General features: G+C 45.1%; 1 protein-coding gene across 8 annotated transcripts in view; it reads left to right on the top strand.

The window, feature by feature from the left end:
- The window catches only part of LOC139562966 (chromodomain-helicase-DNA-binding protein 9-like), a 142317-nt gene that overhangs the window by 35572 nt on the left and 90887 nt on the right, over positions 1-15858 (top strand). For all 8 annotated transcript variants that reach the window (XM_071381172.1, XM_071381175.1, XM_071381174.1 and 5 more), the window contains one exon: positions 3734-4182. In XM_071381172.1, the coding sequence (XP_071237273.1) occupies positions 3734-4182 (449 nt within the window). The remainder of the gene's footprint in view (positions 1-3733; positions 4183-15858) is intronic.

Here is a 15858-nt window from a genome sequence, read left to right as displayed (position 1 = left end):
TTATTTCTCCCCTCCCCCGCTTTGTTTGTGGCAGTTTAAGATAATTCTCTTTATTTAGCAGTCAGGAAAGCAACTGGCTGTGCCGTGCTGTGGCTCGGCCTCGGGTCATGTAGCCATCCGCTCTGACTGCAACACGTTGAGATTAGCTCATCCATTTATAGGCTCTGGGCCCAGCCGAAGGGAATAAAACTCAGCCCATGTTTTATTCCCATTTTATCTATACTATATTACTATATTAGTCTATATTATTTATTCTAGTTTGGCTGAATGTCAGTGTGCCGGTCCTGCCTGTCTCTTGTTTCTTTCTGCCTGTCTTAATGAAAGTTTGTGCTGCTGCAATCTATGTGACTAGGGGGGAAAATGTGTGGCTAGCAGAAAGTTCAGAGAGCAAGACTTTCAGTATGTCTGTGAGGTAGTGGGGTAGAGACACAGCAGCAGAATGGGATATTCTGGTGACTGGTTGTTTGTCTTTAAAAGGCTATCAAGGCTATGCCAAGCCTATGTCAAGGCTATATCATTATCAAGGCTTAGAGGGCCTAATAGAAGAGGTACAGCCAACTAGCTAAGAGTGTTGTTGTGACTTCTGCTGTCTGCGTTTTCTAGACCAGCTGGCTGTTGTTTTCAGTGTTCTATTTTCTAGATCGATCAGTGTAACTTCCCTTTTGACAATCACATTCATATCATATCATACATTCATATCATTAGAGTGCAATGAAAACCCGTAATTTTCCTTATCTGCCATTTCTTGGAATTTATGAGTTAACCTTCCTGAGAAGGCTGATTTCTGAGTATGTCTCCCCTCTGTCAGCTACTGCTAAATGCTAAGACTACAAACTACACATAGCTCATAGCATGTTGCTTCATCAATTCTAGTCTTTCTCTGTCTATGTCTCTCTCTCTCCCCACATCACTAAGCAGCAGTGTAAGTATACAGCTTGATTGTTATGCACATGGGGTTTTTCAGAGCTTCGCTGATTCACTTTTGTAATCCCATTCCTTTGTGTTTACAACATTTCCTTATTGAGCCTGCCTGGGTGACTTGACTCTCATTCCAGGCAGCAAAGCTGCTATGGTACATTTCACACTTCTGTTCCTGAGGGGGAAGATGATGTGTGAGAGAGGCTGTGGAGGGTTAACTGAGGGGGAAGATGATGTGTGAGAGAGGCTGTGAAGGGTTAACTGAGGGGGAAGATGATGTGTGAGAGAGGCTGTGGAGGGTTAACTGAAGGGGAAGATGATGTGTGAGAGAGGCTGTGGAGGGTTAACTGAGGGGGAAGATGATGTGTGAGAGAGGCTGTGGAGTGTTAACTGAGGGGGAAGATGATGTGTGAGAGAGGCTGTGGAGGGCTAACTGAGGGGGAAGATTATGTGTGAGAGAGGCTGTGGAGGGTTAACTGAGGGGGAAGATTATGTGTGAGAGAGGCTGTGGAGGGTTAACTGAGGGGGAAGATGATGTGTGAGAGAGGCTGTGGAGGGTTAACTGAGGGGGAAGATGATGTGTGAGAGAGGCTGTGGAGGGTTAACTGAAGGGGAAGATGTGTGAGAGAGGCTGTGGAGGGTTAACTGAGGGGGAAGATGATGTGTGAGAGAGGCTGTGGAGGGTTAACTGAGGGGGAAGATGATGTGTGAGAGAGGCTGTGGAGGGTTAACTGAGGGGGAAGATGATGTGTGAGAGAGGCTGTGGGGGGTTAACTGAGGGGGAAGATTATGTGTGAGAGAGGCTGTGGAGGGTTAACTGAGGGGGAAGATGATGTGTGAGAGAGGCTGTGGGGGGTTAACTGAAGGGGAATGTGAGAACTAGGAGCTAAATTATCTAACTATTCAGTCTGAGATTCAGGAATGTAGGTTTGGTTTGGCTACACGAGAACGTGAATATAGTGGGGGGGATTAGTGTGTGTGGGGTGGGGGGGATTAAGGTGTGTGTGTGTGTTAACGACCACAAGATCATCCACTTCGTAGGAAATGACATTAAGATCAGGCCCGAGAGTCCTTTGTAATACACAGCTCTTTCCAGTCTTGCTATTAATGCAGATGTATGTACAGTGGGGAGAACAAGTATTTGATACACTGCCGTTTTTGCAGGTTTTCCTACTTACAAAGCATGTAGAGGTCTGTAATTTTTATCATAGGTACACTTCAACTGTGAGAGACGGAATCTAAAACAAAAATCCTGAAAATCACATTGTATGATTTTTAAGTAATTAATTAGCATTTTATTGCATGACATAAGTATTTGATACATCAGAAAAGCAGAACTTAATATTTAGTACAGAAACTTTTGTTTGCAATTACAGAGATCATACATTTCCTGTAGTTTTTGACCAGGTTTGCACGCACTGCAGCAGGGATTTTGGCCCACTCCTCCATACAGACCTTCTCCAGATCCTTCACGTTTCGGGGCTGTCGCTGGGCAATACGGACTTTCAGCTCCCTCCAAAAATGTTCTATTGGGTTCAGGTCTGGAGACTGGCTAGGCCACTCCAGGACCTTGAGATGCTTCTTACGGAGCCACTCCTTAGTTACCATGGTTGTGTGTTTCAGGTCGTTGTCATGCTGGAAGACCCAGCCACGACCCATCTTCAATGCTCTTACTGAGGGAAGGAGGTTGTTGGCCAAGATCTCATGATACATGGCCCCATCCATCCTCCCCTCAATACGGTGCAGTCGTCCTGTCCCCTTTGCAGAAAAGCATCCCCAAAGAATGATGTTTCCACCTCCGTGCTTCACGGTTGGGATGGTGTTCTTGGGGTTGTACTCATCCTTCTTCTTCCTCCAAACACGGCGAGTGGAGTTTAGACCAAAAAGCTCTATTTTTGTCTCATCAGACCACATGACCTTCTCCCATTCCTCCTCTGGATCATCCAGATGGTCATTGGCAAACTTCAGACGGGCCTGGACATGCGCTGGCTTGAGCAGGGGGACCTTATGTGCGCTGCAGGATTTTAATCCATGACGGCGTAGTGTGTTACTAATGGTTTTCTTTGAGACTGTGGTCCCAGCTCTCTTCAGGTCATTGACCAGGTCCTGCCATGTAGTTCTGGGCTGATCCCTCACCTTCCTCATGATCATTGATGCCCCACGAGGTGAGATCTTGCATGGAGCCCCAGACCGAGGGTGATTGACCGTCATCTTGAACTTCTTCCATTTTCTAATAATTGCGCCAACAGTTGTTGCCTTCTCACCAAGCTGCTTGCCTATTGTCCTGTAGCACATCCCAGCCTTGTGCAGGTCTACAATTTTATCCCTGATGTCCTTACACAGCTCTCTGGTCTTGGCCATTGTGGAGAGGTTGGAGTCTGTTTGATTGAGTGTGTGGACAGGGGTCTTTTATACAGGTAACAAGTTCAAACAGGTGCAGTTAATACAGGTAATGAGTGGAGAACAGGAGGGCGTCTTAAAGAAAAACTAACAGGTCTGTGAGAGCCGGAATTCTTACTGGTTGGTAGGTGATCAAATACTTATGTCATGCAATAAAATGCTAATTAATTACTTAAAAATCATACAATGTGATATTCAGGATTTTTGTTTTAGATTCCGTCTCTCACAGTTTAAGTGTACCTATGATAAAAATTACAGACCTCTACATGCTTTGTAAGTAGGAAAACCTGCAAAATCGGCAGTGTATCAAATACTTGTTCTCCCCACTGTATGTTACAATGACATCATCCTGTTGGTATATGTGTTCCCTCAGTCTGATTAATATCCCCCCTCCTCTCTCTCCTCTTCTCTCCAGCCTCCCAAGAACAAGAATGCTAATGGTCCCAACAGCCACACAGCAGCGCGGGTCCTCAGCCCCCCGATGAAGAGCAGCTCATCCTCCTCGTCTTCGTCCTCCTACAGCTCGTCGTTGGAGAAGCGGGCCCAGCGGAGGCTGGTGAAGGAGCAGAGGGAGCAGCAGCAGCAGCAACTGATGGAGGAGGCTGGGGAGGACAAGCAGCAGAAGGCTAACAGGATCATCCATGAGGCCATTGCTAAGGCCCGGGAGAGAGGAGAGAAGAACATCCCCAGGGTTATGAGTCCAGAGAGCTTCCCCTCTGGGAGCTCCTCGGCCCACAGGAGAGAGAGGGAGAGGGACAGAGACAGAGACAGGGAGAGGGACCGAGGCAACAAGACCAGGACCAAGGCCTCCAAGAAGGCCCGCATTGTGCCCTCGTCCAAGCCCAAACAGAAGGCCAAGATCGGGTAGGTGTCTCACTGACCTTGTTCTCATATGCCTCACTATGCCCTTATAACACCACAGCTGTATGGCATGATATAGGGCCACGGTGTTGTATTTCTTTTGAAAAGTAATTTCAGTGGCCTTCCACAATAATCTACCATTTTGTTTTTGCTCTGCATCCTGTCTAAAGCAAGTTGTGTCACACTGTCAATTCTCCTTTACGGCTTGGCTTCCTTAGTGCCCATTCATTTCTGGAGTACAATAGAATAGCTAGTTGACTAGCTGATAGCAGCTGCTAGCTTGATAGACATAACTGCTCATAAAATAGTAGCTGCCAAGATGGCAGCTCAAAGTTCATTTTAAAATTCATGACACAGACAGACAGGAATGAGCAACAACGGCTGCCGTTAGCATTTAGGCTAGCTTGCTGCAGATAGGACAGCTAGGTTATGACAGAGACTAGTGGATATATGGATTTAGTATATACTGTATGCAGTTCCCTTCCCCCTGTACAATGAAACTGTGTTGTTATACTGTAAGCCACACCCAGTGTGAGCTCATGTAATATCTGACCTGAGGCGGAGAAAGACAGGCAGCCAGGCTTGGAGACAGGAAGAAGGCAGTCAGGCTGGGAGTCAAGAAGACTGGGAAGCTGACTGGCTGGGAGGCAGAAAGACAGACATGCAAGCTGGGAGGCAGGAGGACATGCAGGCAAGCTGGGAGGCAGGAAGACATGCAGGCAAGCTGGGAGGCAGCTCTGGATAAGAGCGTCTGCTAAATGACTTAAATGTAAATGTAAGACATGCAGGCAAGCTGGGAGGCAGGAAGACATGCAGGCAAGCTGGGAGGCAGGAAGACATGCAGGCAAGCTGGGAGGCAGGAAGACATGCAGGCAAGCTGGGAGGCAGGAAGACATGCAGGCAAGCTGGGAGGCAGGAAGACATGCAGGCAAGCTGGGAGGCAGGAAGACATGCAGGCAAGCTGGGAGGCAGGAGGACATGCAGGCAAGCTGGGAGGCAGGAGGACATGCAGGCAAGCTGGGAGGCAGGAGGACATGCAGGCAAGCTGGGAGGCAGGAAGACATGCAGGCAAGCTGGGAGGCAGGAGGACATGCAGGCGAACTGAGAGGCAGGGAGGAGGAATGTGTATATTGTCACTCAGGTCATCACTAGGGCTGTTATGGAAACTGTGAAATGAACCAACCAGGGATAGAGAGAGACACTCTAGTTTTATATTCTCATTAAGCGAGCAGAGCTGAGAACAACATAATGGCCGACTATGTTGTCTCCCTGCCTGCTTCCCTGCTTCATGATCAATGATTATATGAGCTTGGCTGCTGCATGTGGAAATGGCAGTAACAGATAATGGATTTTGCTCTGTTTGTGAGAGAGAGGGAGAGCGATAGTGTGGTGCAGATGTTAATGAGGGAGAATAGACATCTGTCAGGAGGGTTGGGCTGAACCGGGTCTGTATGGTTCATACTCAGGAAACCCAATGGGCCTGATGTTGACACTAGAGATGGAGGTTTGAAATAATTTCACTATTAGAATAGTATCATGAATTTTTGTCAGATATTCATTATTATTATTATATATTTTTAAAATATTTTAACCTGAGTACTGCTGCGCGAGGGAGAGAGGCTGGTGCTCTATTTCTGCAGCTGCAGAGGGGGCGGTGTTTATGAAATGGGAGTGAGCAGACGGAGGGAAAGAAAGAGACGTCAAGGCGCCAACTCGGTTACAGCCAAGACTAGCTAACTTGTAGCAGCCACAATGTTATTTATCATCCCATATAACAGTGCTGGCCGGTCTTGACTGGAGTAGCCTAGAGAAGCTAGCTAGATGTGCTAATTGAGGCCACATGCTGTGCTTTCTCCCCAACCCCATTCAGATAAAACAACAGCCTCCAGTTGAGGTTAGGTTGGAGCAATTAAAACTCGTTTTTCAACCACTGCGCAAATTTCTTGTTAACAAACTATAGTTTTGGCAAGTTGGTTAGGACATCTACTTTGTGCATGACACAAGTACATTTTCCAACAATTGTTTACAGACAGATTATTTCACTTATAATTCACTGTATCACAATTCCAGTGGGTCAGAGGTTTACATACGTTAAAATTGACTGTGCCTTTAAACAGCTTGAAAATGACAGAAAATGATGTCATGGCGTTAGAAGCTTCTGATAGGCTAATTGACATTGTTTGAGTCAATTGGAGGTGTACCTGTGGATGTATTTCAAGGTCTACATTCAAACTCAGTGCCTCTTTGCTTGACATCATGGGAAAATCAAAAGAAATCAGCCAAAACCTCCGAAAAATAATGTAGACCTCCACAACTGGTTCATCCTTAGGAGCAATATCCAAACGCCTGAAGGTACCATGTTCATCTGGACAAACAATAGTACGCAAGTATAAACGCCATGGGACCACGCAGCCGTCATACCGCTCAGGAAGGAGACGCGTTCTGTCTCCTAGAGATGAACGTACTTTGGTGCGAAAAGTGCAAATCAATCCCAGAACAACAGCAAAGGACCTTGTTAAGATGCTGGAGGAAACAGGTACAAAAGTATCTACATCCACAGTAAAACGAGTTCTATATCGACATAACTTGAAAGGCCGCTCGGCAAGGAAGAAGCCACTGCTCCAAAACCGCCATAAAAAAGCCAGACTACGGTTTGCAACTGCACATGGGGACAAAGATCGTACTTTTTGGAGAAATGTCCTCTGGTCTGATGAAACAAAAATAGAACTGTTTAGCCATAATGACCATTGTTATGTTTGGAGGGAAAAGGGGGAGGCTTGCAAGCCAAAGAACACCATCCCAACCGCAAAGAACGGGGGTGGCAGCATCATGTTGTGGGGGTGCTTTGCTGCAGGAGGGACTGGTGCACTTCACAAAATAGATGGCATCATGAGGCAGGAAACTTGTGGATATATTGAGGCAACATCTCAAGACATCAGTCAGGAAGTTAAAGTTTAAGTTAAAGTTTTAAGTTCCTCGGTGTACACATCACGGACAAACTGAATTGGTCCACCCACACAGACAGCGTTGTGAAGAAGGCGCAGCAGCGCCTCTTCAACCTCAGGAGGCTGAAGAAATTCGGCTTGTCACCAACTTCTACAGATGCACAATCGAGAGCATCCTGTCGGGCTGTATCACCGCCTGGTACGGCAACTGCTCCGCCCACAACCGTAAGGCTCTCCAGAGGGTAGTGAGGTCTGCACAACGCATCACCGGGGGCAAACTACCTGCCCTCCAGGACACCTACACCACCCGATGTCACAGGAAGGCCATAAAGATCATCAAGGACAACAACCACTGGACATCAAGGACAACAATGTTTACATACCCTACATTACTCATCTCATATGTATATGTATATACTGTACTCTATATCATCTACTGCATCTTGCCATCTTTATGTAATACATGTATCACTAGCCACTTTAAACTATGCCACTTTATGTTTACATACCCTACATTACTCATCTCATATGTATATACTGTACTCTATACCATCTACTGCATCTTGCCTATGCCGTTCTGTACCATCACTCATTCATATATCTTTATGTACATATTCTTTATCCCTTTACACTTGTGTGTATAAGGTAGTAGTTGTGGAATTGTTAGGTTAGATTACTTGTTGGTTATTACTGCATTGTCGGAACTAGAAGCACAAGCATTTCGCTACACTCGCATTAACATCTGCTAACCATGTGTATGTGACAAATAAAATTTGATTTGATTTGATTTAAAGCTTGGCCGCAAATGGACCAAATGGACCAAATGGACAATGACCCCAAGCATACTTCCAAAGATGTGGCAAAATGGCTTAAGGACAACAAAGTCAAGGTATTGGAGTGGCCATCACAAAGCCCTGACCTCAATCCTACAAAAAATGTGTGGGCAGAACTGAAAAAGCGTGTGCGAGCAAGGAGGCCTACAAACCTGACTCAGTTACACCAGCTCTGTCAGGAGGAATGGGCCCAAATTCACCCAACTTATTGTGGGAAGCTTGTGGAAGGCTACCCAAAACATTTGACCCAAGTTAAACAATTTAAAGGCAATGCTACCAAATACTAATTGAGTGTATGTTAACTTCTGACCCACTGGGAATATGATGAAGGAGACAAAAGCTGAAATAAATCATTCTCTCTACTATTATTCTGACATTTCACATTCTTAAAATAAAGTGCTCATCCTAACTGACCTAAGACAGGGAATTTTTACTAGGATTAAATGTCAGGAATTGTGAAAAACGGAGTTGAAATGTATTTGGCTGAGGTGTATGTAATCTTCCAACTTCCAATTTTTTTTCTGATGTCTTTGCTGATTTCTTTTGATTTTCCCATGATGTCAAGCAAAGCGGCACTGAGTTTGAAGGTAGGCCTTGAAATACATCCACAGGTACACCTCCAATTGACTCAAATAATGTCAATTAGCCTATCAGAAGCTTCTAAAGCCATGACATCATTTTCTGAAATTTTCCAAGCTGTTTAAAGGCACAGTCAACTTAGTGTATGTAAACTTCTGACCCACTGGAATTGTGATACAGTGAATTATAAGTGAAATAATCTGTAAACAATTGTTGGAAAAACTACTTGTATCATGCACAAAGTAGATGTCCTAAACGACTTGCCAAAACTATAGTTTGTTAACAAGAAATTTGTGAAGTGGTTGAAAAACTAGTTTTAATGACTCCAACCTAAGTGTATGTAAACTTCCGATTTCAATTGTACATAGGGTAGGGTTAAAGTGACTAGGCAACAGGATAGATAATAGACAGTAGCAGCAGTGACTGTGATAAGTGTGTAAGTGTTTGTGTGGCGACAATGTGCCTGTGTGTACGTGTTGTGTGAGTAAGTGTGTGTGTTCATGTGTATGTGTTGGAGTGTCAGTGTGAGCGTGTGGGTAGAGTCCAGTCTGTGTGTACAGAGTCAAAAAGGGTCAATGCAGATAGTCCGGGTAGCTATTTGGTTAACTTTTTAGTTAACCGAACTGAGCCGTTCGCATTACCCTATGTAGTGCTTTGCGGTCAGATGCCAAGCAGTTGCCATAGCAAGAGCTGATGCAGCTTGTCGAGATGCTCTCAATGGTACAGCTGTAGAACGTTTTGAGGATCTGACGGCCCATGCCAACTCTTTTCAGCTCCCCGAGGGAAGAGGCGTTGTCTTGCCCTCTTCATGACAGTGTTGGTGTGTTTGGACCATGATAGGTCCTTTGAGATTTTGACACAGAGGAACTTGAAGCTCTCGACCCACTCCACTACAGCCCCGTTGATGTGCATGGGGGAGTGTTCGGCCTTCAGTTTTCTATAGTCCACAATAAGCTTGTTTGTCTTACCGACGTTGAGGGAGAGGTTGTTGTCCTAGCACCACACTGCCAGCTCTCTGACCTCCCTATAGGCTGTCTCATCGTCGTTGGTGATCAGGCCAGCAGTTGTGTCATCGGCAAACTTAATGATGGTGTTGAAGTCATGTGTGGCCACACAGTCATGTGTGAACAGGGAGTACAGGAAGGGACTAAACACGCACCCCTGAGGGGCCCCGTGTTGATGGTCAGCATGGCGGATGTGTTGTTGCCTACCCTCATGTTTTCTCTAAATAAGCGTTGTTGTACATTTAAGACACTGCATTTCAAACAGTCAGCAATAATCTAATTCAGGGCTTGTGAAGTTATACTTAGGCTAAATAAGCCTTCCACAACCATAATACACAATAATAGTTTAGCGTCCCACCTGCCAACATCCGGTGAAATTGCAGAGCACGAAATTCAAACTACACTATTATAAATATTTAACTTTCATAAAATCACAAGTGTAATACATCAAAATAAAGCTTAACTTCTTGTTAATATTGCCGCTGTGTCAGATTTCAAAAAGGCTTTACGGCGAAAGCATACCATGCGATTATCTGAGGACAGCGCCCCGCATACAAACACATGAACAACATATTTCATCCAGGCAGGTGCGACACGAAAGTCAGAAATAGCGATATGAAAAATGCCTTACCTTTGATGATCTTCTTCTGTTGGCACTCCAAAAGATCCCAGTTACATCACAAACGGTCCTTTTGTTCGATAATGTCCTTCTTTTTATCCATAAAAACTCAGTTTAGCTGGTGCGCTTCAGTCAATAATCCACCCAGTTTCCTTCCATCAAAATGCATACAAAATGAATCCCAAACATTACTAATAAACTTTTCCAAACAAGTCAAACAACGTTTATAATCAAACCTTAGGTACCCTAATATGTAAATAAACGATCAAATTTAAGACGGAGAATCGTTATTGTCTTTACCGGAGAAAAATACCAAAGAACGCGCTCTCTTCCACTCGCTTGGAAACACTACAGCCAAAATGGGAGCCACCTAGAAAAACTACAATTTCTGGCAAATCTTTCCAAAACCTAGCCTGAAACTCTTTCTGAAGACTGTTGACATCTAGTGGAAGCCCTAGGAACTGCAATCTGGGAGGACTTGGCCTTACAATAAAAGTGATAGCCAGTGAAAATAGTTTTTTTTGGGATGGTTTGTCTTCGGGGTTTCGCCTGCCATATCAGTTCCGTTATAGTCACAGACATAATTGTAACAGTTTTAGAGTGTCTTCTATCCAAATCTACCAATGATATGCATATCCTAGCTTCTGGGCCTGAGTAACAGGCAGTTTACTTTGGGCACGCTTTTCATCCGGACGTCAAAATACTGCCCCCTACCCAAGAGAGGTTAACTAGAACCATGACTAATGCACATTCACTAATAACGACTAACTTCTTGTAGTTGGCATTAGGCTATAGATAATTAACACAGGTCTCATCAACAATCTCTCAAGTCCACGTGTTAGTGAATTGTTATGAACACACCCTTCTGTCTCCAACTGTTTAACAGCATGTTATCCTGTCCACTTTATTCAGATGTTGAAATCAAGTGGCCTACCTTATTTCTCAGAATGTGGTTGAGTTGACAGTTCTTTATATAATTGTGTTTTATGCTTATTGCACATTTATAAAACACAGACTAGACAGCTAGTGTAACAGTCTTTGGCTAAAATGCTGCTAGCTGTACCCCAATGCCATGCGTGACAAACTGAGCATACATTTTCTCCAAAATGTACCAAGGAAGTGAAGCTACAGTATTAGCATTTAAACCCACATTATTTGTTGTATCACTGGAAGTTGACTTAGGCCTATTTATTTGAACTTTTCCCTATTCTCATTAAGGTGTTATTTCTTTGTCATGTCTGAGATTATTACTAACATCATTAAGTTAGTAGTATGCCCTAGCCTTACTTTATATGATATGCTATTGTATGTAACCTAACCTATTTTTACACAGTGTAGAACTTGTAAAGCAAAGGTCTGATTTGTGAAACTAGGCTAAACACAAAATGAAACCTAGTCTTTCCACTATTGTTTCAATGCTTCTTTCATGAAGCTTGTTACGTCATACATCCCAGCCATTTTAAAATATCAAGGTAGGCCTAATTCATGTTGAGGAAAACTCTCTTACCTTACACAGTACAATTCACTGAACCAAACGGACCAATGAACTAATGGAATCTGAGAATGAATGGAAGGAACAGCTCCTTACTCTAAGGAGATGGAGGGGCTGGAGGGTAGGGAGGGGATGGAGGGTAGGATGGTAGGGGGGGTGGAGGGTAGGATGGTAGGGAGGGGATTGAGGGGAGGGATGGGATGGAGGGTTGGGGGGGTGGAGGGTAGGGAGGGGATGGAGGGTAGAAGGGTAGGGAGGGGATGGAGGGTAGGGGGGGATGGAGGGGAGAGGGTAGGGGGGGGTTGGGGGGAGGGGGGGTGGAGGGTAGGTTAGGGGATGGAGGAGATGGAGGGTAGGGGGGGATGGAGGGTAGGGATGGGATGGAGGGTAGGAGGGGATGGAGGGTAGAAGGGTAGGGAGGGGATGGAGGGTAGGGAGGGGATGGAGGGTAGAAGGGTAGGGAGGGGATGGAGGGTAGGAGGGGAGGGAGGGGATGGAGGGTAGGGGGGGATGGAGGGTAGGGAAGGGATGGAGGGTAGGGAAGGGATGGAGGGTAGGGGGGGTGGAGGATAGGGAAGGGATGGAGGGTAGGGGGGGATGGAGGAGATGGAGGGGATGGAGGGTAGAAGGGTAGGGAGGGGATTGAGGGGAGGGGGGGTGGAGGGTAGGTTAGGGGATGGAGGGGATGGAGGGTAGGGGGGGTAGGGATGGGATGGAGGGTAGGGATGGGATGGAGGGTAGGGAGGGTAGAAGGGTAGGGAGGGGATGTAGGGTGGGGATGGAGGGTAGGGAGGGGATGGAGGGTAGAAGGGTAGGGAGGGGATGGAGGGTAGAAGGGTAGGGAGGGGATGGAGGGTAGGGGGGAGGGAAGGGGGGGATGGAGGGTAGGGGGGATGGAGGGAAGGGATGGAGGGTAGGGAAGGGATGGAGGGTAGGGGGGGTGGAGGATAGGGAAGGGATGGAGGGTAGGGGGGGATGGAGGAGATGGAGGGTAGGGGGGATGGAGGGGAAAGCCTCAAATCAAATGTCCTGAGGGGGTTACAGCTAGAAGTCAGGGTTGGCTGATCACACACTTCTTTCTGAAATTGCACAGTGTTTTTATAGCTACCTACCTGGTGAAAAACAAGCTCATCAGGAGATGAAAACATTATTGTAAAGCACCTGCCTCTTTATTCCTATTCTCCTCCTCCCTCCCTCTCTCACTAAATATTCCTCCCCAGATATGGTATCTTCCTAACATGCTGCGGGCTGTTAGCAGAAAGCTTCCTGTGTGTGTGTGTGTGTGTGTGTGTGTGTGTGTGTGTGTGTGTGTGTGTGTGTGTGTGTGTGTGTGTGTGTGTGTGTGTGTGTGTGTGTGTGTGTGTGTGTGTGTGTGTGTGTGTGTGTGTGAGCGCGCGCGCGCGCGCGTGTGCAGGGCAGGGCAGCAGGCGTGATCTGAATGTGCTGATAGTACACTGTTGTCTACTGTGAAACATCTAACAAAATGGTGCAAGCGAGATCAATTACAATATAAAATGGGGGTTTAGGGTAGGCCTATAGACGACAGTAGAGTCAGTTTAGAGAGGGTTGGGTTCATATCTCCTGGCCTGCCTGCCACGCAGTATAGTCTTCCTATCTAATCCTCTTCACTCACACTCTGATTAGAAAATCCCAAAGCTGTTTTCTTAATTAAGTGTTTTTTGTAATCCTTTGTGCGTGCGTGCGTGCGTGTGTGTGTGTGTGTGGGGGGGGGCATGCAAATGTTGTGTGTGTTTGCGGGTATGTGAGCATATGCCGGCATATGGGTGTGTGAATGCTTTTGCTTCTGTGTGTGCATACGTACGTGTGTGTGTGTGTGTGTATTTTGTCAATATGTTAGTGTGTGTGTGAGCTCATAAATCGACTACATGCAGAAAGAAGCATAAATCCCTTGTGCAGATCTCTGCACTCAGCTGATATTTTCCATCACCAAGCTCTCTCTCTCTGTGTGTGTATGTGTGTGTGTGTGTGTGTGTGTGCATGCGTGTTGGAGACGGGGAAAGATTACACTTCCATTCATAAGGAGGGGGATTTTCTCACGGATCCCAGGCAGCACAGAGCCAGCAGCACCACTGTCACTGTAATCCCCTCAGGATAGGTTCCACTGTGTTACACGCACACACACACACATTCTACACACTCCATCCGCTGCCGGAGGTTCATTCATCTCAGTCCATCTACAAACACGTAGCCTTTTAGCTATACAGTTGTAATGTTATACCCTGAAAGGGGGAATTTGAGAACTGATTCACACTGACACGTAGCATCAGTGACTGTTCAGTCAGTTCTAATGACGAATGACATAAAATCATCAAATCGTTACCTACATCTTTTCTCAAATGACATAGCGTTGACATTTGTATTCCTAGGCATTATTAATTAGTGATGCACCGACATAATTTTTTTGGCCGATACCGATATTATCCGTGCCAAAAAAACGATACCGATATTTACAATTTTAGCGGCCTTTTAAGCATTCTAGTACAGTTAAATAGTTAACACACACGCATGGACGCAGCGGTCTAAGGCACTGCATCTCAGTGCAAGAGGCATAACAGTCCCTGGTTCGAATCCAGGCTGTATCACATCCGGCTGTGATTGGGAGTCCCATAGGGCGGCACACAATTGGCCCAGCGTCGCCCGGGCCGTCATTGTAAGTGAGAATTTGTTCTTAACTGACCAAAAAGTTATTTTGTTTGCATTTATGTATGTCCCCATTACCAGTAAAACATAATCAAAACCTATTTCTTCCACTTACTTGCTGTGCTGTTTCGTTGTTCATTTGTTCAGTCGTTTCATTCTCAACCAGGATTTCTATGGAACTCCATTTGGGTCTTTGCGTATCAAAAAAAAATAACACTATTTGACGTGTCAAATAAGCTTATTGACCAATCAGGACCTGAATATGACTGCATGTCACATAATAATTTAACGCGTTCATTTATTTTTTACGTAGTTATAACACATTGATTACACTATCACTCGTATTTCATATGTCACATTGATTCATCAATACGTATGCTATGATGCTGGTAAAGTTGTCTCGCGCACTTACAGTGCTGGTCATAAAACAAAGCTAGCTAGCTCATGGATGCAAACAATGTTCTTCCCCAAAAACATAGCAAAACAACATAATCTGTTTCAGTAGCTATAGTTAGCTAGCTAACTATACAGCTAGTTGTCATCTAAAATCACCCACATTTTTAAGACAGTTCTTATTTGATTAATGGTGGTCGGACCCATCTATGTGAAGCTAGCCACAATAAGGATTAGCCACAATAGTGGACTTTGCGGTTAGCCTTCTAAATAAAAGTATGGCATAATTCTACTATTTGTATTCATTTGCATCACTGTCAATGACATACCTTTATTTTGAAGGCAAACCACAAATTCCACTATTGTGCCTAATCCTTATTGTGGCTAGCTTCACAACACATAACCTGGTCCAGTCGAGCGTCACTAGACAGATGAAGCTAGCTGGCTGCTTATAACGTTAGCTTTGAGCAACATGGTTAAGTAGCTGGCTAGCAATTTTTTTTTCAAGACCTGAAGTTCAATTTCAATAGGCAAATAACGAGTGGCAACCTTGCTAATACTTACTCACAAGGATTCCTAAATTATTGCTAAGAATAATGAAAATGACTGCAGTTTCTACTGGTCATTGTTTTCAGGCTGGTTGTATTGGTAGTGTGTACCGGTGCTCGACCAGTCGGCGAAAGTCAACATCACCCACAACAGAGAACGGTTGATTGTGAAGGCAAATTAATTCCATTACCTTTGCTTTAGTGGATTTCGCCATTTGAGATGTCTCGCTGAAACGATCTTACTCTTTCAAATGACTGCTCGACTTGTTGACTGCTCGATCCACACAACAGACATTGTGGGCTAGTTTAGGAATGCTGTGTTGCACGTGTAGCTCAAAATTTTATGTGGCGTTATTACGTCATGTACCTACGTTTTATAGGTATGCACGATAGCTTTGACATCGGTTTTTAACATTGGCGTTAAACTAGACATCGGCCGATACAGATGTTGACATTTTTAGCTAATCTCGACCGATTCTGATATGTTCACCGATATATCGTGCATCCCTATTACTAATCAAGTGCCACACAAACCGACATCAATGGAGCACACAGATTATCGTATTATCACGTTCAGATGAATTATTAGAATATTACTTACGATT

Source organism: Salvelinus alpinus, chromosome 33 (genome assembly GCF_045679555.1).
Source record: "Salvelinus alpinus chromosome 33, SLU_Salpinus.1, whole genome shotgun sequence".
NCBI classification, from domain to species: domain Eukaryota; kingdom Metazoa; phylum Chordata; class Actinopteri; order Salmoniformes; family Salmonidae; genus Salvelinus; species Salvelinus alpinus.
Note: the sequence above shows the minus strand (reverse complement) of the source record. Positions and strands in the feature narration are given on the sequence as shown.